Here is a 21506-nt window from a genome sequence, read left to right as displayed (position 1 = left end):
ATTTATATATTAAATACATAATTTAGCCATTTAGCTCAAGTCATCTAGGCAAGCGACTTATATTACTTACTTATTATAACCCATTTATACAGGTTTATTGCCACTATTCCGATTAACACCTTACATAAGGTTACGCTACACTACTCTCCCATTCATTCACTCTATTCAGAAAAGGAATCGAACTACACATACACTATATAGCCAAAAGTATGTGGACATCTGATATTCAGCATCTCATCCGAAATTATGGGCATTATTATGAAGTTGGTCCATCCTGTGCTGCTATAACAGCCTCCATTGTTCTAGGAAGGCTTTATAATAGATTTTGGAGCATTGCTGCAGGGATTTGCTTCCATTCAGCCAGAAGAGCATTAGTGAGGTCGGGCACTGATTGAGTAATTTGGCCTGGCTCGTAGTTGGCTTTCCAACTGAACCCAAAATTGTTGGATGGGGTTGAGGTCAGGGTCAGTACCTGGAGGCATTGTCATACTGAAACAGGAAAGGGCCTGCCTCAAACTGTTAAGGAAGTGCAGAATCATCTAGAATGTGGTTGTATGCTGTAAATTTGCTTTCACCAGAACTAAGGGGCTGAGTCCAAACCATAAAAAGCAGCCCCAGACGAAGGGGTGTCCAGATACTTTTGGTCATAAAGTGTATAGTGATGTCAGGATACACAATGCATGCGATACTGTGCCAATCTCACTTTTGAGAGAACTTTAAAAAAGTCTGATTCCTGAAGTAAGTAAAAATCTATTAATTTTTTAAAGAAACAAAAGTGATACCTTTACTATAACATTTTTGATTTTATTATAAAACGGCTTATTTTACAATGGTGAATTGATTTTTGGACATTCCCCCATATGTCAATAAAGTACAGTTCAGTCTTAGTGTTTTGTTTTAAATCTAACAGTACGCATACAGAACATTATTTTATTCATCCACACAGGGTTTACGGTAATATTTTCAGATTCATTAACTGATGAAATAGCTTTGGCTACTTTGAAGCTGGACTTTCCGGTGGGTACAGTCATTTCTGAGACTATTCACCTCAAGGCCATTGATGTGACGTGAATGTGACTGGCAGGATGTACCAGTAAAGGCACAAGGTGATTGGTTAATACTGAAAACAGGCCTTTCTCAATGTGATAGGAAAAACAAAGCTGGCACAGTAAAGCCAGAAGATGTATTATGATTTATGATGTATCATGGAGTATTATTATTGCTGTAAAAAAGAAAAAGAAAGAAAAATGTACTTCATCCTGAAGTTTTGAAAGGACACGGCGGTATTTGGCCACTGTCTGTGACCCTTTCTTGACTCTCCACACTAAACTATGAACTGTGACCTCTGAACTATTAACTGAACGGAGTCCAGTGAACTATGAACTGTGAACTGAAGAGGAGCAGCAAAGCAGGCCACGCTGTATAACCTGGAGTGCGGAAGGGGTCAACTCTGAGCCGGCTTGCTGGCGCTGTTCTCCTCGCGGTGTTTTCGGGTAGCGCCTCTGGTCCTCTTTCTCGGGGTGTCAGTGGTGGGGGACGGGGGCGGCTCCTCCTTGACGCCGCGCGACGGTGTGGGCGGGCTGAGAGAGCCCAGGGCGTTGGGAGGCTGCGGAAAGCTTGCTCTGTGGTGGCTGAGGGATTTGGGGGAGCGGGGGGACCCCGCTTTGGGCCTCTTTGCCGGGGACACACGGTGGGCTGAGGGGCAGCGGTGCTGTGCCAGGCAGAGGGAGCACATGGGACCCGTGGGGAGGCACAGCTGCTGGCCGAAACCCACCAGCAGCCAGTTGATCTCGCTCCACAGATCCCTGAGGAAGGACGACATGACATCAGCAATGGGGACAGGAACCAGGGAGACCCAGAGCGGATTAATGCACTGGCTCCAAAAGCATGGGTGTGGACCAAGGGGCCAGCTTTCGGTTCTCAACCTCCCAACCGGATGTTATGTTGCCCCCTGCTGATATCTACGTTTTTGCTCAAAAAGTAAGTTTCCCCATTGGGCTCCATTCATTTTTGACAGCAAAAATAAAATACTTCCACTCAAATGTTGAAGTTAACTCCGTGCATTATATTAGAAAGAAAAATCACTTATTGTTTTCCCGAGGTTAAAATATTTTTTTTCCTACCACACATAATTATTTATTTTAGCCAATGGGCAGGTTACCAAGAACACAACTGAGCATGTCTGTTGAGTGAAAAAATGGTACTTCCTGGTTCTGATGCGCTCCCCATAGGTTTCTATTGGAGTAGCTGTCTCTACATATTATATACCGTAAGGTCTGGACTCACTAGTGGCGTATGGAAGAGGTTGCCATGGCTACAGGATGAGACATGAAAACAATAACTTCCTGCATATATAATGTACTTTACATTGGCAGTCACATCAGTAAAATTAAACCCTGTGCTAGTTACATGCGCTGCAATAGTTACAGTGGAAAAGCAGTTAAATCCTGTATTTGCCTGTATGTGATGCTATATTAAAACGATATATTAGTTCATACTAATCTTAATGTTAAGAGTACCACGACCACTACTAATAATAACTCGTAATCGATCATCATCATCATAATGATGATAGATCTGGTAAGAGGCAGACTACAGAAATGCATATGCTGATCAAGTGGTTTGTGAGCAAAGGAAACTGCTTAGGGAACCACTGGATCAGGGGACAGAGTGCTCGCTTGTCCTGGCCACAGTACGTACAGAATGTGCTCCTGGTAGAAAGCTCTCGTGACATGAGGCGGGAAGGATGGCTTAGTGTGAAGGAGGGCTTAGTCGGCACTTCTGTCCTAGTGTTACCTTGGCAACCACTCCTCCAAAGCCCGACGAGTTTCCTCCGGATTCTTGGTTTTGGTCCTCGTCCAGCCCAACCTGTTTGCAATACGGTGCACGTGTGTGTCCACCCCTGTCCCTCGGGCACACACAGAGACACACACACACACACACACACACACACACACACAGACACACACACACACACACAGACACGTTAGCACACCAGGACACCTAAACAGGGTGGGGGGTTGTGGAGTTAAATGGTAAATGGTAAATGGACTGCATTTATATAGCGCTTTTATTCAAAGCGCTTTACAATTGATGCCTCTCATTCGCCAGAGCAGTTAGGGGTTAGGTGTCTTGCTCAAGGACACTTCGACACGCCCAGGGCGGGGTTTGAACCGGCAACCCTCCGACTGCCAGACAATCAGTCTTACCTCCTGAGCTATGTCGCCTCGGGGTCCCTATGTCGTTAGGGACCCCGAGACACCTAAGCAGGGTGGGGGGGTGGGGGGGGGTGTGCAGAGTCGGGGCATCTCACCGATTCCAGACACCTGCTTCCAGGCGATGCTCATGGCCAGGTGAGCCATCTTGGGTCCCACCCCAGGAAGACTGACCAGCCCGGCCACGCTGTCCGGGATGTCACCCCCGTACTCCCTCTGCAGGACGGCTGTGGTCTGCTTGATGTATTTCACTTTGGTCTGGAACCGCACAGGGTTCAGAGGTCAGAGGTCACAGGCTGCCTCGGTGCCTTAAAAACTCTTCACTCCCATTATTACACAGGTCCTGAAGCATGCACCTTGATGGCACTTACAGGATTGAAACTTTCCATATCTCCAGCTCCTACGATGTTGGCTTAACATGTGAAATGCACTTTGTGAGTTGCTTGGGCTAAAAGCATCTGCTGAAAGACTAAATTGTAAATTGTGAAACACTGGTCTTGCAGGGGGTAGATACATTCTCTCTGGTGTTCACGCAGGCCTTCGCGAGTGACTGCATCTGTGTTTGAGCGTATCAAAGTGTGCAGGCGTGACTCAGAAAACACTGCAGTTCTGAACTGCAAGCACATGCTGAGTGAAAGCACTCTCACCCTCATGAGCACTAGGGGGAAGAAAAAACAGATCATGCATGTGCATGTGAGTGTGTGTGCGTGTGCGTGAGTGAGAGTGTGTGTGTGTGTGCATGTGAGTGTTTGTGTGTGTTCGTGTGCGTGTGTGTGTGTGAATGAGAGTGTGTGTGTGTGCATGTGAGTGTGTGTGTTTGTGTGTGTGCGTGTGCGCGTGTGTGTGTATTACCTTCCAGAAGCCCACAGGGTAGATAAGCTCCCCCAGCTTGTGGTCCTCAGTATTGAGGATGCTCTGAACTGTGAGTCCATGTTTGCGGAGCTTCTCCATGGCGGCCGCGGTGATCTGATCCTTGGTCTGACTGGAGAGCATGAGAGATACCAAGACCTGGTACCGCATCACCTGGGGAGCGAGGGACAGAGCAAGGGGAGAAGGAGAGAAAGAGTGTGAGAGAGAGAGAAAGAGAGAGAGATAGAATCAAGATAAAGTGAGGATGTAAAACAGTATCTCAGAGGATAATGAGCACACAGGCCAAGATAAATTGTAATTTCAATGCGCCTTTGAATATTAAAGGTGTGCAAGCATTGCATTCTTTTCATACATACATACTGTAATATTTACCAACAGCATCGATAAAAATGTTCCTGTAATGAACCACTAGCTGTATATTTTAGTTTATATTTCAGGCATCATTGTCCCGTCCCATCCCATCTCACCCTCCCAAGTCATACTGTACCCCAGAGCCCCCGCACCTCTACATCCACCTCCACATCCTCCCCCCAGATCTGCTCACCTCAGGAGGAGCGTGGGGATCAAAGCACTTTGCTGCCCCCAAGTGGTCCACCGGTGCGTCCCTGGCCTTCCTCATCTCGCGGATATGGTCCAGCTGCCTCCTCCAATCAGGAGGCTCCCAGCGCTCTGTCTTTAGCCCCGCCTCCTCGTACTCCGCCTTCAGGTGCGCTCTCCGGCGCGGGGCGCGGGGGGGCTCCTGCTCCCCACCCTCGGTCTTTGTTTCGATGGTCGGGGGCACCTCGCGCTGACACTGTCTCCTGGGACGGACTGAGTGACACGCAGACATGCTCAAATGATTAATGAGTTTGTACTGGGGCGACAGCGTAGTATTATGGGTAAGGAGTTGGTCTTGTAACCTAAATGTCGCAGGTTCAATTCACCGGTAGGACACTGCCGTTGTACCCATGAGCAAGGCACTTAACCTGCATTGCTCCAGCATATATCCAGCTGTATAATTGGATACAATGTAAGTCGCACTAGATAAGAACGTCTGCTAAATGCCTGTAATGTACTGCCACTGGAATAATGCACCACTCTCGAAAGGATACAGTCATCATGATGTAGCAGCTTGCTAGCTTCACTTTCTCACTCAATCACAGTGATCACACTAATAAAAATCTATAAATCTCCCCTGTTCAACTCATCCAGTCAAATAAATAAGGAACCATCTTATCCAGCAATGCAATCAACAGTCCAGGTTGAGCCATGTTGAGCAGGGATCAAATGATTAAATTGTCAGGTGTCAGGTGTCAGACTCCAGTCCTGGAGGGCCGCAGTGCCTGCTGGTTTTTGGCTGGACCGCAACAGCGGGGCCAGCCCTATAAACGCGAATGTCTGTGACTAAGTGACTGAGTGAGTGATGAAGTTACACCGCGCATGTCTGTGACTGAGTGACTGACTGATGACGTTACACCATTGGTCGGCCGGTTCGGTCCAGCCATATACTAGGTTTTGACCTGGTTTTGTTGGGGGTGTTCTCGCCACCAGTGTTTCATTGGCTAAGGAATCCACACGCCTTGTTCGCAAGGTCTTAATTGGCAGCTGACTGAAAGAAAACCACAAAAACCGTAGATACTGCGGCCCCCTTGGGATTCAGTTTGACACCCCTCTATTGAATCGTTGGGAGATATTTCAGTGGAGAAGTACAGGTATAATGTGTTAAATAATAATCGTCACTTCAGTATTCATAGGCATATCCATATTCGTCTATTCTTTATGAATCAGTCAACAATTACCCCTGGTACGTATCCAGTTAAATCCATTAAGTAAACATGACGCACACGAAATTAGGCGAAACTTCAGTTTGCATTATATAGCCCGCGCCTGAAGTAAAGCTGGCAGCCCAAACAGTCGATCTAACACCATGAGTGCAGTACTCCTAAGTGTGATTATACCATACCTATAGGCTGAACTGGAGAAGCAGAGTCCTGACTGTTCCTCTCAAATTCGGAAATCCCGAGGTCCTCATTCTCCTCCTTCACGTGCACAGTCGACTCTGTCAAATTCTGTTGCTTCGCCATGCGGGTCTTTAAACCAGATAGGGTCACACCTCTCGTTTTGATCGATTTAGCCCTGGTACCGGCCAAAGTAACAGCGCAACTCTTTTGGATAAAATAAGGAGAAGTCATTTTCAGATGCAATGTGTAACTTAACAAGCTTTTGCAGATCACATGGCCCATGCGACGCCACCGGCAAATCTACCCAGCTATCCAGATTTAGATCATTTCTAATCGGCGTCTCCCGCACGTTGCATTGACTTCTCTCCCTCCATTTCGCCCCACTACTGTAGCACTTGAGTCCAAACAAAGTACACCACCGCTGTTCCGTGCCCGCACACTGCTCTCTGTACACTACATTTCCCAGAAAACCGACCGCTCTCAGTGGTCATGTGAGGCAATTTGGGCGGAAGTGCATGTCAGTTTGTCAAGTATGATTTCCTGTTGGATGTTGGGGGGGGCCGAGTTGGAACAGTTTGCCTGGGGAAAACATAAAAAATAAATGCATGAACCTACATCGCAAAGTCGTTTATCAAGAGGCGTTGATCGCATGGCATTTATTTGCATCTTAATGACTCTGTCAACCGATTTCCTGTGAAAAGGTGAGATTATGACGAAGTTAACAGTTTGATTTACTAGCTGGTTTCCAGCCAGCCTGCAGCTAGCTATATATTTATTTATTTTACTTGTTTATGTCACTGTCTCTGTAAAGCTTGCTACAGATGTTTGTTTGTCCAGTAAAGACAGGCGCTAATTTGCAGACGCGAGATGCATGGGTCAGTAGAACACTGAATAGAATGTCGTACTACGACATTTTCCCAAACTGTCTTCTTATTGCACTCTCAATCAAGCTGGGTGTTGTTGTTGTTGTTGATTCGGTGATTTTGCAATCACCATTACATTGGTTGAGCATTGCTTCGAGCAGCCAACATTCATTGAAAAGCGCTGCATTATTTAGATGATTTATTTTGTTAATGACATAGGGATATACAGTCTCGCGCGCACGTGATTACCGTCCAAGGCGCCTGCGTGTAGCCAGCTAGAATTCCGACGGACCACAGGTGCAGCAGCGATTAGGGTAGGATAGAAACTGGAACAGCGTACAGTATTCGTGGTTCTCGTTTAGGTGTCCTGAATGACGACGGTGCTGGCTGCAGCAGTCAGCTGAAAATGTGCTGTGGGATTTTGTTAGTTGAAACCAAAACGGTGGAACTGGGCACCACTGATGCTGACCAGGGAACCAAGCCCCCCTTGTGAGCGACTTGCTGTTCCTGTGTCTCTCTAGTGCGTAGGATGATCCAGCTCCACTGAAGCTCTCCTGTGGGGTTGTCTCCCTTTAATTTTTATATTTTTAATTTTTAGAGAGCTCACCCTGCTGCCTGGATGAGCCTCCCGCCGGCCTCCGCCATGAGCAAGCAGCAGAGCAAAGAGTCCCTGAAAGACAAGGTGAAGGGGATCTTTGGCCTGGGACCCTCACGACCCCCCAGCAAGCAGACAGAGAGCAAGCCCTCCGAGTTGATCATCACCAATGAAATCCTCAAGGTAAGGGCCCGTTCCCCGTTCCCCGCGACCTGTCTCGCCGCTGATGCCCATCAGGGGTTGCCAAGTGCCGGATGCCAGCCCACGTGCTGTGTAGTGGCAGTCTGTGGATCTCCAAGCAGTGATGTCTCTACTGGTAGAAGTTGTGGGATGCTGGTTGCTGCCAGAACCTACCATGGTGTTCAAGTGTGTAAACAGCCCATCGTATCCAACGGCATCGAACCCCAGGTGTGGCTCATAAGGTGCCCTATGGGTCTCCATGCCACTGTGTGGCAACAGCTGAACTTCGTGCTTTATTTGTTGTGATGGTGGCATCCACTTTAAATGATTGCAAGGGAACAGTAAACCAATGCTCATGTGGCCCTCCCTTCTTCAGGAGCTTGGTCCAGAGTGCGGGCTGCACAACAGGATCCGGATCATCAATCAAGTGTGCGACCTTGCCAAGTCCAAGAAATTTGAGGAGGTGAGCGGGCATTGAGTCGGCCTTATCTGTGTGTCTCCATGTGAGTGGGCAGTGAAGGGTTGTGATGGTGAGAATGTGCTACAGGGTGCAACTGAAGCTTGTAGTCCGTGTTACCGCCGGGGGTGTGCAGTTTTAGTGTGGTGTACAACAGTGTACTTGTGAGACTACTGAGGCACCCGTTTGGCTGGGGTTGGTTGGTTGTGAGTGACTGCTGAGGCTGCTGATTGGTTGGTTGTGAGTGACTGTTGAGGCTGCCTATTGGTTGGTTGGGAGTGACTGTTGAGGCTGCTGATTGGTTGGTTGGGAGTGACTGCTGAGGCTGCTGATTGGTTGGTTGCGAGTGACTGCTGAGGCTGCTGATTGGTTAGTTGCGAGTGACTGCTGAGACTGCTGATTGGTTGGTCGTGAGCGACACGCCCGCTGGCTTTACGTGTGGCAGAACGCGGTGGAGGCGCTGTGGACCGCCGTGGAGGACATGCTGCAGCCGGAGCAGCCGGCCGAGGCGCGACATGCCGTGCTGCAGCTGCTGAGGGCCATCATCCAGGGACAGGTGAGCTCGGGAGGAGGGCGGGGCTCGGTGGGGAGGAGCTAGGTGGGACAGGGCGAGGCGGGGCAGAGGGTTTCGGGTGTGGCAGCCCTTAGCCTCTTCCCGCAGGGGATACCAATGGAAGGGGGAGGGGGGGGGTCTGTAGTCTGGGATTTATGTCCAGAATCCAGTCAGCTGTTCTGTGTTCTCTGTTGTACAGTAAGTACTGATGTAAGTCTTTCACGAGATTTCCATTATTAGCCATTTCTGAGCTGTGTGCGCTCTTGCTAAGGCTCCAGAACTGTGGTCTATGAAAATGATCTTTTGGGGTGGGGTTGCAGGGGGAGAGGCTGGGGCCACTGCGTGCCTACTTTTTTAAGGTTGTCAGGGACTACCACCCCTGCAACGAGGACCTGGCGGACCGGCTGGAGGTGTTCAAAGCGCTGACGGAGAACGGGAAGGATATCACATATTTGGAGGAGGACATTGGTGAGGCTTGTCACCTGGTCGAAGAAAAACACCAAGTGGCTAAAGAGGCATTGTCCATTACAGACGCTACATTTACTTTTAGACTGATGAGTCTGAACGTGAGATTGCGTTGAGTCTTAACAATGAATAAAAATTAATTAGCAAAAGGTAATGTCGGCGCTTCTTCCAGGAAAATACGAAAATTTAAACATACATAGAGGCTGCCTAGTAGTCCATGGAAGTAAACAGAGCTATTTAAAAAGTTCATGAAGGAGCTTGTCTTCAAAATGCGTCTCTGGCTGTCCCCTGATTTAATAAATATTTACCAAGAAGAGTGCGGTGTTAAATTAAAAAAACACAAAAACATTCAAGCTGATTGTGATTGGTTGGAGTGGGCCTGATAATCAACCAATAGGATGTCACAATAACCCCCCCCCCCTCTGGCCCCCAGCTCGCTTTGTGCTCCTCTGGATGGACGTGGGCCTGACTGCGGACTTCCTCCACGTCCTGGTCAACCTGGTCAAGTTCAACAGCTGCTACCTGGACCACAACGTCTCTCACATGGTCCAGTAAGACTGCCCCTCCCCCTTAGCAAACAGTAGCTCAGTGTTAGCCGTGCCCGTTTATATTACAATATGTGCTGTATTGCCTGTCCCTGATTATATGTGTTTTTTGCTGCTTTTTTTTAAATCAGGAAAATATGTTTGCTGTGCAATCGGACCACTTCTTCCACAGACATCGAGGTACTGTTCTGAAATTCAATTTAAATCTTTTAGCTTCTAAATACATTTAGACACTGCTTCAGATCAGGTCTGCTTATTCGGTATATTGACTCTACTAGTGATGTCATGGTTATTAGCCTGTGCTCTAGTTTAGTGGCTGGCACCTGCCTCTGTTTTGCAAGTGATGATTGTCAGTGTGGTTTTGAGCCCCGTTTAATTAGAATTTCCTCAGGTAGTACTAAGTCTGTACCTGTGTGTCTCTCCCTTTGGGACAACACTATGTCTATCTGTGCCCCCTCTCTCAGGAGTTAAACTGTTCCTGTGTCCTATTTCAGCAGTTAAACTGTTCCTGTGTCGTTTCTCAGGTGTTAAACTGTTCCTGTGTCGTTTCTCAGGAGTTAAACTGTTCCTGTGTCCTTTCTCAGGAGTTAAACTCTTCCTGTGTCCTTTCTCAGGAGTTAAACTCTTCCTGTGTCCTTTCTCAGGAGTTAAACTCTTCCTGTGTCCTTTCTCAGGAGTTAAACTGTTCCTGTGTCCTTTCTCAGGAGTTAAACTGTTCCTGTGTCCTTTCTCAGGAGTTAAACTGTTCCTGTGTCCTTTCTCAGGAGTTAAACTGTTCCTGTGTTGTTTCTCAGGAGTTAAACTGTTCTCTCTCCGGTGGCGGTAACCTGTCTGTGTGCTCTAGGTGGCGCTGCAGGTGCTGGATGCTGTAGTGTGCTACAACTGCCTGCCGTCTGACTCCCTGTCTGTGTTCATCAGTACGCTGTGCCGTACCGTTAATGTGAAGGAGTTCTGTGAGTCTTGCTGGAAGGTGAGTTTCGGCCTGGTCTGATAGGTTATGGATCTGTTTACACACAGGCCTGGTCTGATCAGATATGGATGTGTTTACACACAGGTCTGATCTGATAGGATATGGATCTGTTTACACACAGGTCTGATCTGATAGGATATGGATGTGTTTACACACAGGTCTGATCTGATAGGATATGGATGTGTTTACACACAGGCCTGGTCTGATAGGATATGGATCTGTTTACACACAGGTCTGATCTGATAGGATATGGATGTGTTTACACACAGGTCTGATCTGATAGGATATGGATGTGTTTACACACAGGTCTGATCTGATAGGATATGGATGTGTTTACACACAGGCCTGGTCTGATAGGATATGGATCTGTTTACACACAGGTCTGATCTGATAGGATATGGATGTGTTTACACACAGGCCTGGTCTGATAGGTTATGGATCTGTTTACACACAGGCCTGATCTGATCAGATATGGATGTGTTTACACACAGGCCTGGTCTGGTAATATATGGGTGTGTTCACACACAGGCCTGGTCTGGTGGCATATGCAGCTGCTTGCTCTGGACCTGTTATTTTTCAGGGACAAAAGGGGTTCAGAAGGGGTGTGGGGTGCCCCATTGATCATTTGTCCTCAGCCTTTCCCCTCTCTCTCGCTCATTCTGTCATTCACACTCTGTACAAAAAAAAAACTGAAATCTGCATGTATATCCAGGTATATGCCCAGGTATATGCTCCTCCAAATATCAAATACCCAGCTGCCCTCCATCCAGAAAAGAGTGAGCTGTGCCACTCACTCTGTATGAAGTCATTTGTTAAGCAAAAGGACTTATAATACCAATGACTGTTACATCACTGCCTGTCCCTCTCTCATTCACTTTCTTAATGTTGTGATTCTGCCTTATCTCCCCCTTCTCTCCCCCCTCCTCTTCCACAGCTGATGCGTAAAGTTCTGGGGACTCACCTGGGACACAGTGCCATTTACACCATGTGCCGCATCATGGAGGACAGGTACGGTGTGAGGGGCGTGTGCAGGGCGGTGTGGGGGCCATTGATTGTGTTTTTGTCGGTATCTGAACTGCTCTGTTCTGGTATGTGGACGGCTGTGTGCTGTAGAGGTGTCACAGCAGGATGCACAACACAGGGCAGCACAGCACAGCTCAGCACGGCTCAGGACACGTTGTGATGGCCGTCCTCCTCATGTGACTCAACGGCCATTTTGTACACATGCGGCCTTACTTGGCAGTATTCCGGAACTTTACCACTTAGCGGTTGTGTGTGAAAAGTTGCTCCAGCATTTGGCCGACTGAAGAACTTTTAACATTTTACGTAAATATTCTCTTTTGACATCTGTGTGAAGAAAGAAAGTATCACTAATGGTTCAACCACATGAAATTTGATCTGTATTAAGACATTCATCAAGCTACATTCCTTCTTACTACCCCAAAAAGAATACCATGGGCCAGGTTGCCTAGTGCAGTTAGTAGTGTCAGTGTGGTGTTGAGCAGTTGCCCTCTGAACGTCTCACCTTTGCTTTGCAGATTTTTACCAGTGTCTTTGCAGATGGTGTCTGCGTTACTGTGTTAATGTGCATGTGCCCTTCAACCTCAGAAAGCCTGTGTTTCTCCCATAATCCTTTCGTGCTGAACGTCGCTGGAGTGGGGCGTCCCGCAGTAGGTAGCGTGTAACGTGTTGTCACGGCGTGTTCCAGGGCCTACACGGAGGACGCTGCCTTGCTCCGCGGCGCCGTGTTCTTCGTGGGAATGGCCCTGTGGGGGGCGCACCGGCTCTCCGCCCTAAAAAACACCCCCACGCTGGTGCTGCCCTCCTTCTACAAGGTGAGCCCCAGGGCCGACCCGTCGTGCACCTCCCATGGCGACGGCGCGCGTCCGTTAGCGAGTGTTGGGCTGTTCTGAGGAGCCAGCCGTGTGAGGGGTGAGGGTGATTAATGGAAATGTGGGTCCCCCCCGCTAGGCCATGACCAGTCCCAACGAGGTGGTGTCGTACGAGATCGTGCTCTCCATCACCAGGCTCATCAAGAAATACGGCAAGGAGCTGCAGGTGGTGACCTGGGACATCCTGCTCAAAATCATCGAGAGGCTTCTCCAGCAGATACAGGTGAGAGAGGAGTGTGCAGGACACGTCCAGCTGAGAGATCGCTGTAGATCACATGCAGCTGAGATCACTGTAGATCATATACAGCTGAGAGATCACTGTAGATCACATGCAGGTGAAAGATCACTGTAGATCACATGCAGGTGAAAGATCACTGTAGATCACATACAGGTGAGTCAGCTCTGTAGAGATCACATACAGGTGAGTCAGTACCAGAAGTTAGGGTAGACATATAAAAACCACAGAACTTCAGACGTATAAAAACCACAGAACTTCAGACGTATAAAAACCACAGAATTCAGACGTATAAAAACCACAGAACTCCGGACATATAGAAACCACAGAACCTCAGACGCTCTGCCTGTTCTCTCACTCCCCTCCGTCCCCCGTCCCTCCAGACTATCGGCAGCCAGGAGCTGAAGATGATCGTCCACGAGCTGCTGACCACCGTGGAGGAGCTGTACGAGCAGAGCGGTTACCATGGCTCCTCCGAGCGCTTCTTCAGCCTCATAGAGAAGTGCTCGGACAAGAGGCCGGTGAGTCCCGCCCCCGCCGCGTCTGTTCCGCCCCCCCCCCCCCCCCCCCCCCCCGTCTCCTTGAACACATGCTCCCATCTTAGGGTGCTTAAAACAAAACATCTGATTTCTTCTGTGGACAGACAGAAAGCTTCTTTACGTTGATTTTAAAAAAAAAAAGAAAAAGTTTCTGTTCTTGCTTTTGTATTCTGTGTCTGTACTGCTGCTTTTCTCTGCCTCCATTTCCTGGAGTCTGGATTTTTTGTTTTTTAGATCAACATTATCCTTTCGCTACTTAATGCTTCCTGCCTGTAAAAAGGGAAAAAAAAAATCCATGTCCAAATTGATCCTGTCCAAAATAATTTATGTGAGTTATTCTGCAGATTCTTAAAAGTCTGTGCAACACCTAGCAGTAAAAGGTGATGAAACAGTTTTAAAAGTTTCAAAATCATAGTTGGAATCATCGCTGAAAACAAATCAATCATGTGACCTCTAAGCAGCAATGAATTGGCTGTCTAGAGTTCTGTGTTCTATTCTCCCTTCCTTTTTCTTGTTTTTGGCTAATGGGGATGTGACTGTGTGTGTTGTAACCCTGATGTAGTGTACTGTTTTTTACTGTTCCTTCCCAAGAACCACAGATGAAACTAAGCTTGGTGGCCATTTCTGGGACAACAACGTGGTCATGCGCTGTCCCTGTCAAATAAATAGTTTAAGTAGATAATGTCCTGCTTACTGTGGAGCTGTGTACTGTGTTTCACTGTGCTCTCTCTGTGTCCGTGTTTTACTGTGCTCCCTGTGTGTCTGTGTTTCACTGTGCTCTCTGTGTGTCTGTGTTTCACTGTGCTCTCTCTGTGTCTGTGTTTCACTGTGCTCCCTGTGTCTGTGTTGACAGGAGTCCTCTGTGCTGACGCTCATCTCTTACCGAGCCCACTCCATCCAGCCTGCCAAAGACGGCTGGATCCAGAACCTCCACAAGCTCATGGAGAAGTTCTTCAGGTAAGAACGCACACTTCTGGGCCAGCCGCTAACTACCAGGAGATGTATCATTTGTGGGTGTGGATTGGGGTGGGGAGTGGGGAGGGGGGGAGGTAGTTCTGGAAACGGTCCAGACCCCAGCAGGAGGGAAGTGGAGCTGTGTGTGCCTGAGTTGAGATCCATAAGGATGGATTGCGGGGGTGGAAACGGCTCTCCCCACCCCACACCCCCTGCCCTCCGAACGCTTCCCTGCTCCCGGTGACACCAGGAGAGGCTCTTTGCGCCGCATGGCGGGATTACCGTTTATCCGCCGCGGCGATCTGAACTCCCGCCCTCTCCCCCTCAGGAACGAGAGCCGCAGCGCCATCCGGGTCAAAGTGCTGGACGTGCTCTCCTTCGTCCTCAGCACCAACCGGCAGCTCTACGAGGTGAGCCTCTCACCCGCCTCCTCACAGACTTCCTCTCACACGCCCCGCCCCCCCCTTCCCCACAGGCTTCCTCTCACACGCCCCGCCCCCGCTAAAGTGCACAGCGGACCGGTTCACTGTCTGACTCAGGTGACTGTCCAGCTGTGTCACTCTATTCAGTGATGAAAGGCAACATAAGAACACATTATGAGAACAGACCATCCAGCCCATCAAAGCATCAAATTATGTTTCCTGCTGTGTAGACTTATCTTTCCCTATCTGTCTGACTGTCCCTCTGTCTCTCTCTCCCCCCTCTGTCTCTCTCTCCCCCCCCCCCCTCCCCTCTGATTGCAGGAGGAGCTGATAGAGGTGGTGGTGATCCCGCAGCTGAGCCAGATAGCGGAGGATCGGGACCTCCACGTGCGCAAGCTGGCCACGCAGCTCCTGGTGGACCTGGCCGAGGGCTGCAACACCCACCACTTCAACAGCCTGCTGGACATCATCGAGAAGGTCAGCTAGGGGGCGCCGCTGAGCCTCGCGCGTGCCGCCGTGGCTTCAGCTGCAGGGCATCCCGCCTGCATTTCCCACCAGTAGTGCCAGTCAGGGGATCTGTGCCTGTTTCTCAGTGATGCTGCAGTGCCACGTTTGTGTTAAAGGGAGAGTAGGATTTATCTTGTGCCAGGACTGAGCCATTGTGAGCTGTGTTTGTGAGTTTGTGTGTGTGTGTGTGTGTGTGTGTGTTTGTGTGTGTTTGTGAGTGTGCGGGTGTGTGTGTGTATGTGTGTGAGTGTGTGAGCGTGTGTGTGAGCGTGTGTGTGAGCGTGTGTGTGCGCGTGTGTGTGTGTGTACGGTACACTTGCTCTATAACATGCTGTGCTCTGTCTCCCAGGTGGCTGGTCGGTCTCTGGCCTGTTCAGGCTCATTTGAGGGAGAGAGAGAGCTGTCTGCCGAGTCCCCTATGGAGGACGTGAAGACGGCCGTGTTGGGCCTGCTGGAGATCCTGCAGGTGGGCCGTGGGTTTGCTGTGTGGAGCGCACTGAGCATGCTCCAACTGTCCTGTGCCTTTATTCATTATGGGCTGGGCGGTTCCCATCCTCTGTACTCCTGTAGAATTTAGAACTTAGAATTTCAGTCCATGTAGAATCCTGGAGTGACAAACCTTTCATGCACGGTGATCCCCACAATGCAATTCATTAAATTCTGGATTGATTAAATTTTCTAGTCTTTCTTCAGTCTGTCTTGGCTGCTGCTTTACTGACTTAGCCTATGCTTACTGCGTGACCAAGACTTGATGTTCATGGCTGTGGATAACTGATACTTAATGATCATTGTGTCTTATTGGACCTGTGTTGCATAGTTGTTCCTGTGACCTTTGGTATGCACTTACTGTATGTTGCTTTGGAAGCAAAATATGGAATTTGGAAGCGTCTGCCAAATAAAATGTAAAGCTAAAGAAAATGAATGCTCCTCTGTGAAGTACTAAGCGTGGATTGTGTGCGTTGAGGCCAGTGTTGTAATCTGAGGGGCTGCTCTGGTTCTTCCCTTTCCGCATCCTGCGCAGAGCAAGCTGTACAGCCTGCCCGCCAGCCACGCTAGCCGAGTGTACGAGCTGCTGATCGCCCACCTACAGCTGCACTACAAGAACAAGTACTGCTCTGTGATCGCCAGCAGCATCCGCCTGCAGGTCAGTGACGTCACAGTGGGGGCGGGGCTAACGCAGGAGGGAAAACACTCTTAGGTACAGACACAGGTGCTACACTTGTGCAATTGGCAGCTCTGAAGGTGATTGACACAGGTACTTACCTGTTATTTGTGTGCATTGTTTGTTGACCATCTGTGTGGAGTTCACCTGGCCTGTTTGTTGACCTACTGGCATGTAACAGTAATCGAGCAGGTTTTTGGAGTTACCTTCTTCTCCTTCCTGTACTGTGTGGACATTTGTTGTTGTGTCTCTGTGCATCTTCTAAGAGTATAACTGTTATACATTATACAGAATTTGAGATGTGAACCTGTAACCTCCCTCATCTCCAGGAGGTGATTGTAGTTATGTGCAGTGACCTCACTCTTCTGTGCAGTGACCTCACTCTTCTGTGTAGTGACCTCACTCTCCTGTGCAGTGACGTCACTCTTCTGTGTAGTGACATCACTCTTCTGTGCAGTGACGTCACTCTTCTGTGTAGTGACCTCACTCTCCTGTGCAGTGATGTCACTCTTATGTGCAGTGACCTCACTCTTCTGTGTAGTGACCTCAGTCTCCTGTGCAGTGACGTCACTCTTCTGTGCAGTGACCTCACTCTCCTGTGCAGTGCCCTCACTCTTCAGTGCAGTGACCTCACTCTCCTGTGCAGTGACCTCACTCTTCAGTGCAGTGACCTCACTCTGTCCTGCAGGTCTTTGACTTCCTGTTGCTGATGCGTGCTGACTCGCTCCACCGCCTGGGGGTCCCCAACAAGGACGGGGCTCTACGCTTCAGCCCCTACTGCCTCTGTGACATGGGGTGAGTCGGGGGTCCCCAAAACAGGACCTCTCTAACCGTGCTCCCCCAGAAAGGCCTGCCGCCCTCCCTCTGACCGGTCACCCCGTTTTTCCCCACAGGGAGACGGAGAAGAGGGCGAGCGAGAAGAAGCCCGCGGGCTCAGTGTCGCCCCCTGCTGGCAGCCCCGCCCCGCCAGCGCCGGCCTCCTCCATCCGCACGGCCTGCCTGCCCTACTCCCTGGCCTTCTCCGTGCTGCTGCAGTGCTTAAAACTGGTCAGTCTCTCTCTCTCTCTCTTTCTCTTGCTCTCTCTCCCTCCTTTCCTCTCTTCCCATGCTCCTCCTCCATCTATCCCTTCTTGTGCTTGCTTATCTTATTTTCCCCTTCCTTTCTCTATCGGTGTTTCTCTCTCTCCCTATCCGTATCTTTCCTTTCCTCTCTTCCTCTCTCTCTCCCCCTCTCCTTTCTCTTTTTCTATTTCAATCTCTATTTCCCTCTCTCCTTGTCTCTCTCCTTCCTTGCCTCTATCCCTCACTCCCTCTCCTCTCCTTCGCTCTGTATCTCTCCCTCTCTTCCTCTCCTATCTCTTTTTCTATCTCTGTCTCTATCTCCCCCTCTCCCTATCCCTCTCCCTTCCTCTGTCTGTCTCTATCCCTCTCTCCCTATCCCTCTCCTTCCCTCCCTCTATCCCTCTCCCTTTGTCCTCTCCCTCTGTTTCTCCCTCTCTCTGCTGTAAGAGGTTCCTCTTGCAGGGGGAAGAATGGGTGCAGTTATGGGTCTGCCTAATTTGGGACGGTGTCCTGGGGCGCTGTGGCGTGAATGTGCGCATTGTCCCAGAACAGGAGCATTATGGGAAAGCATTTTTATTGTGCAGGGGGTGGGTGAAAGGCGGGACTGTACCGCGGCCCCCGCGGGCAGGGCGGGGGGTTAATTTGGGGTTAAATGACTCTCGTTGTGGAGGCGGGCAGGGCTGCCCACATTCCGCTCCGAAACCACCAACTGCCACACGCCCAGCCCCCGTCCCCCGAATTAGTCACGCGTGTGACCCGCTAGTCAAATGTGACCCCCGCCCCCCCCTCGCTAAGCTCAAAGTGAAAGCACTTCCTCCTCACCGGCCACGCCCTCCTCTCGCCTTTGCGTTTCCCAGGAGACGGACTGGAAGGTTCTGAAGCTGGTCCTGGACAAGATGCCGTCGATGCTGCAGTACAAAGTGCTCATTCTGACCTCCCCCTGCAGCACCGACCAGCTGTGCTCAACGCTGTGCACTATGGTAACGCCCGGCTCCGCCCCCCTCGGCCCCGCCCGCTCGGCCTCGTACACACAGCGCCGTGTGACCTTCTGCTTCCTGTCCCCGTGTGGATGTGCGTGACTGTGAGCTGTCAAGCACCACTGTGTGTTTGTTCTCATGGCCTACAGTCCCTCTGCTGTGTGTGTGTGTGTGTGTGCGTGTGTGTGTGTGTGTGACTGTGCTGACTCTTCTGACTGTCCACGCTGGAGATTTGTGAACAATTTACAATTTGGCAGAGGCTCGTATCCAGGGCGACTAGTACAGCCTCAGGAGTGAGCATTCAGCGCTGAAGCAGTGCACTGTGGTGTCATAACACTTGGGTCCAAGCATACGTGCATATGCAACTGTCCTGATTGTGCTTATTACTGTTCTGACCGTTAACTTTGCTCACTGCGTTTACTGCCCTGACTGTGTTTGCTGTACTGACTGTGTTAACTGTGCCGGCTGCTTTTCTGCCCTGACTGTGTTAACTGTGCTGGCTGCATTTACTGCCCTGTGTGCGCTTACTGTGCTGACTGCATTTACTGCCCTGCCTGCGCTTACTGTGCTGACTGCGCCCGCAGGTCACAGACAGGCTGATCTCTGAGAGGCTGCGGAAGACTCCGGATGGGTTCGCCCGCATGGACGTGCAGCTGGCCGTGGTGCCGGTGCTGACCGCCCTGACCTCCTACCACAGCTACCTGGAGCAGTCCCGCCAGGTACAGCTTCATTACCCCTGTGTCCTGTGTGTGTGTTGTTTATAATGAGGGATAGAGCACGGTCCTGCCAGGTACAGCTCTATTACCCCTGTGTCCTGTGTGTGTGTCATTCATAATGAGGGATAGAGCACAGTCCCGCCAGGTACAGCTTCATTAGCCCTGTGTCCTGTGTGTGTGTTGTTTATAGTGAGGGATAGAGCACAGTCCTGCCAGGTACAGCTCTATTACCCCTGTGTCCTGTGTGTGTGTCATTCATAATGAGGGATAGAGCACAGTCCCGCCAGGTACAGCTCTATTACCCCTGTGTCCTGTGTGTGTGTGTTGTTTATAATGAGGGATAGAGCACAGTCCTGCCAGGTACAGCTCTATTACCCCTGTGTCCTGTGTGTGTGTCATTCATAATGAGGGATAGAGCACAGTCCTGCCAGATACAGCTCTATTACCCCTGTGTCCTGTGTGTGTGTCGTTTATAATGAGGGATAGAGCACAGTCCCGCCAGGTACAGCTTCATTTCCCCTGTGTCCTGTGTGTGTGTCATTTATAATGAGGGATAGAGCACGGTCCTGCCAGGTACAGCTTCATTACCCCTGTGTCCTGTGTGTGTGTTGTTTATAGTGAGGGATAGAGCACAGTCCCGCCAGGTACAGCTTCATTACCCCTGTGTCCTGTGTGTGTGTTGTTTATAGTGAGGGATAGAGCACAGTCCCGCCAGGTACAGCTTCATTACCCCTGTGTCCTGTGTGTGTGTTGTTTATAGTGAGGGATAGAGCACAGTCCCGCCAGGTACAGCTTTATTACCTGTGTCCTGTGTGTGTCATTCATAATGAGGGATAGAGCACGGTCCCGCCAGGTACAGCTCTATTACCCCTGTGTCCTGTGTGTGTTGTTTATAATGAGGGATAGAGCACAGTCCTGCCAGGTACAGCTTCATTACCCCTGTGTCCTGTGTGTGTTGTTTATAATGAGGGATAGAGCACGGTCCTGCCAGGTACAGCTTTATTACCTGTTTCCTGTGTGTGTGTTGTTTATAATGAGGGATAGAGCACGGTCCTGCCAGGTACAGCTTCATTACCTGTTTCCTGTGTGTTACTCATTTATAATGGGTAGAACCTGCTGTAGGTGTGAACTGTGCCCTGTCCTCTCTCTCCTGTGTGTCTCATTTATAATAAATGGAGAGACATCCCTCCCTCTCTCTCTCTCCCCCCTCCTCCCCTCCCTCTCCGCCCCTCCCCCTCCCCCTCCCCCTCCTGCAGAGGGAGCTGGTGCAGTGTCTGGAGACGGGTCTGATATACCGCAGTGCTAAGCAGTGTGTGGTGGCTCTCACCATGTGCACGGTGGAGATGCCCGACATCATGATCAAGCTGCTGCCCGCCCTCATCGTCAAGCTCACCCACATCTCCGCCACCGTCACCATGGCGTCGCCCATGCTGGAGTTCCTCTCCAGTAAGCCCCGCCTCCCCAGGGCAAGACCCTGCCCCCAATGTGTTTTACAAGGGAAAATTCTGCAGAGTGGCAGACTGTAGATTTTCTTTTTTGTTGCAGGGTTGGGTAATTCTAGAGCCCTAGAGCCTCTTGTGTTCTTACTGCTGTGTTCATTCCGCTTGTGTGGATAGTGTATGGTGTATATTTAAAGGCACCTGTGACAGAAGTTTGGGATCCCCTTTGGGAGGCCTTCTCATAGAATCGACAGCGCCCCCTGCTGGCTGTTAAGTGCAGGGGAACAGGGAGTGCATTGTGGGATGGCTTGGACTCGCCTGACTGCTCGGCGCTCTTGTGTTTCAGCTCTAGTGCGGCTCCCTCACCTGTACGCCAACTTCGTGGCGGAGCAGTACGTCAGCGTGTTCGCCATCTCCCTGCCCTACACCAACCCCTCCAAGTGCGTGTCCCCCGATAACACATTCATATGATCTCTGCCTCTCTGGGAATTTCGGAAAAGGATTTTGGAACGGACTTCAGCTCAGAATTGCCCTCCATCTTTCTCCCTCTCTCTCCCTCTTCCTGTCCATACTTGTCTCTCTTTCTCTCTCCTTCTGTCTTTCTCTTTCTTCCTCACTGTCTCTCTCTCCCCAGGTTCAACCAGTACATCGTGTCCCTGGCGCACCATGTGATCGCCATGTGGTTCATCCGTTGTCGACTGAACTTCCGGAAGGATTTTGTGCAGTACATTACTAAGGTGGGCTCCCTCTCCAATTTTGTGTTTTTATGGTGGGTGGCATTTATGGTTCCCGTGCCTTCACGCACTGACCCCGCCCTCTCTGTGCACAAACTCCTCCCCCCTCCGTGCACTGACCCCACCCCCTCCACGCATGGACTCCTCCCCCTCCGAGTGCTGGCTCCTCCCCCTCCGTACGCTGACTCCTCCCCCTCCTCACTCAGACTCCTCC

The 21506-nt window shown here is 50.1% G+C and overlaps 2 protein-coding genes across 10 annotated transcripts in view; one reads left to right on the top strand and one right to left on the bottom strand.

Moving 5' to 3' along the window:
* Positions 1-88: 88 nt before the first annotated feature.
* nthl1 (nth-like DNA glycosylase 1) lies at positions 89-6478 on the bottom strand. Its single transcript, XM_035404958.1, has 6 exons — positions 6028-6478; positions 4630-4895; positions 4068-4238; positions 3314-3473; positions 2797-2902; positions 89-1805 (listed from the first exon to the last, which is right to left on the bottom strand). The coding sequence occupies exons 1-6, from the start codon at positions 6305-6307 to the stop codon at positions 1445-1447; spliced, it is 1344 nt and encodes a 447-aa protein (XP_035260849.1). The 5' UTR covers positions 6308-6478; the 3' UTR covers positions 89-1444.
* Positions 6479-6541: 63 nt separating this feature from the next.
* The window catches only part of tsc2 (TSC complex subunit 2), a 40118-nt gene continuing 25153 nt past the window's right edge, over positions 6542-21506 (top strand). For 7 of the 9 annotated variants that reach the window (XM_035404956.1, XM_035404953.1, XM_035404952.1 and 4 more), the window contains exons 1-24: positions 6542-6726; positions 7487-7666; positions 8040-8126; positions 8566-8676; positions 8994-9141; positions 9572-9689; positions 9815-9863; positions 10528-10653; positions 11588-11661; positions 12362-12488; positions 12625-12768; positions 13164-13301; positions 14173-14276; positions 14602-14683; positions 15017-15172; positions 15552-15668; positions 16224-16346; positions 17053-17159; positions 17258-17411; positions 18284-18406; positions 18988-19122; positions 20376-20565; positions 20905-20998; positions 21193-21295. In XM_035404956.1, the coding sequence (XP_035260847.1) occupies positions 7508-7666; positions 8040-8126; positions 8566-8676; positions 8994-9141; positions 9572-9689; positions 9815-9863; positions 10528-10653; positions 11588-11661; positions 12362-12488; positions 12625-12768; positions 13164-13301; positions 14173-14276; positions 14602-14683; positions 15017-15172; positions 15552-15668; positions 16224-16346; positions 17053-17159; positions 17258-17411; positions 18284-18406; positions 18988-19122; positions 20376-20565; positions 20905-20998; positions 21193-21295 (2769 nt within the window). In that variant the 5' untranslated portion in view covers positions 6542-6726; positions 7487-7507. The remainder of the gene's footprint in view (positions 6727-7486; positions 7667-8039; positions 8127-8565; positions 8677-8993; positions 9142-9571; positions 9690-9814; positions 9864-10527; positions 10654-11587; positions 11662-12361; positions 12489-12624; positions 12769-13163; positions 13302-14172; positions 14277-14601; positions 14684-15016; positions 15173-15551; positions 15669-16223; positions 16347-17052; positions 17160-17257; positions 17412-18283; positions 18407-18987; positions 19123-20375; positions 20566-20904; positions 20999-21192; positions 21296-21506) is intronic. The other 2 variants (XM_035404957.1, XM_035404955.1) reach the window with 1 other exon arrangement.

The sequence above is a fragment of the Anguilla anguilla genome, chromosome 2 (assembly GCF_013347855.1).
Source record: "Anguilla anguilla isolate fAngAng1 chromosome 2, fAngAng1.pri, whole genome shotgun sequence".
NCBI classification, from domain to species: Eukaryota; Metazoa; Chordata; class Actinopteri; order Anguilliformes; family Anguillidae; genus Anguilla; species Anguilla anguilla.
Note: the sequence above shows the minus strand (reverse complement) of the source record. Positions and strands in the feature narration are given on the sequence as shown.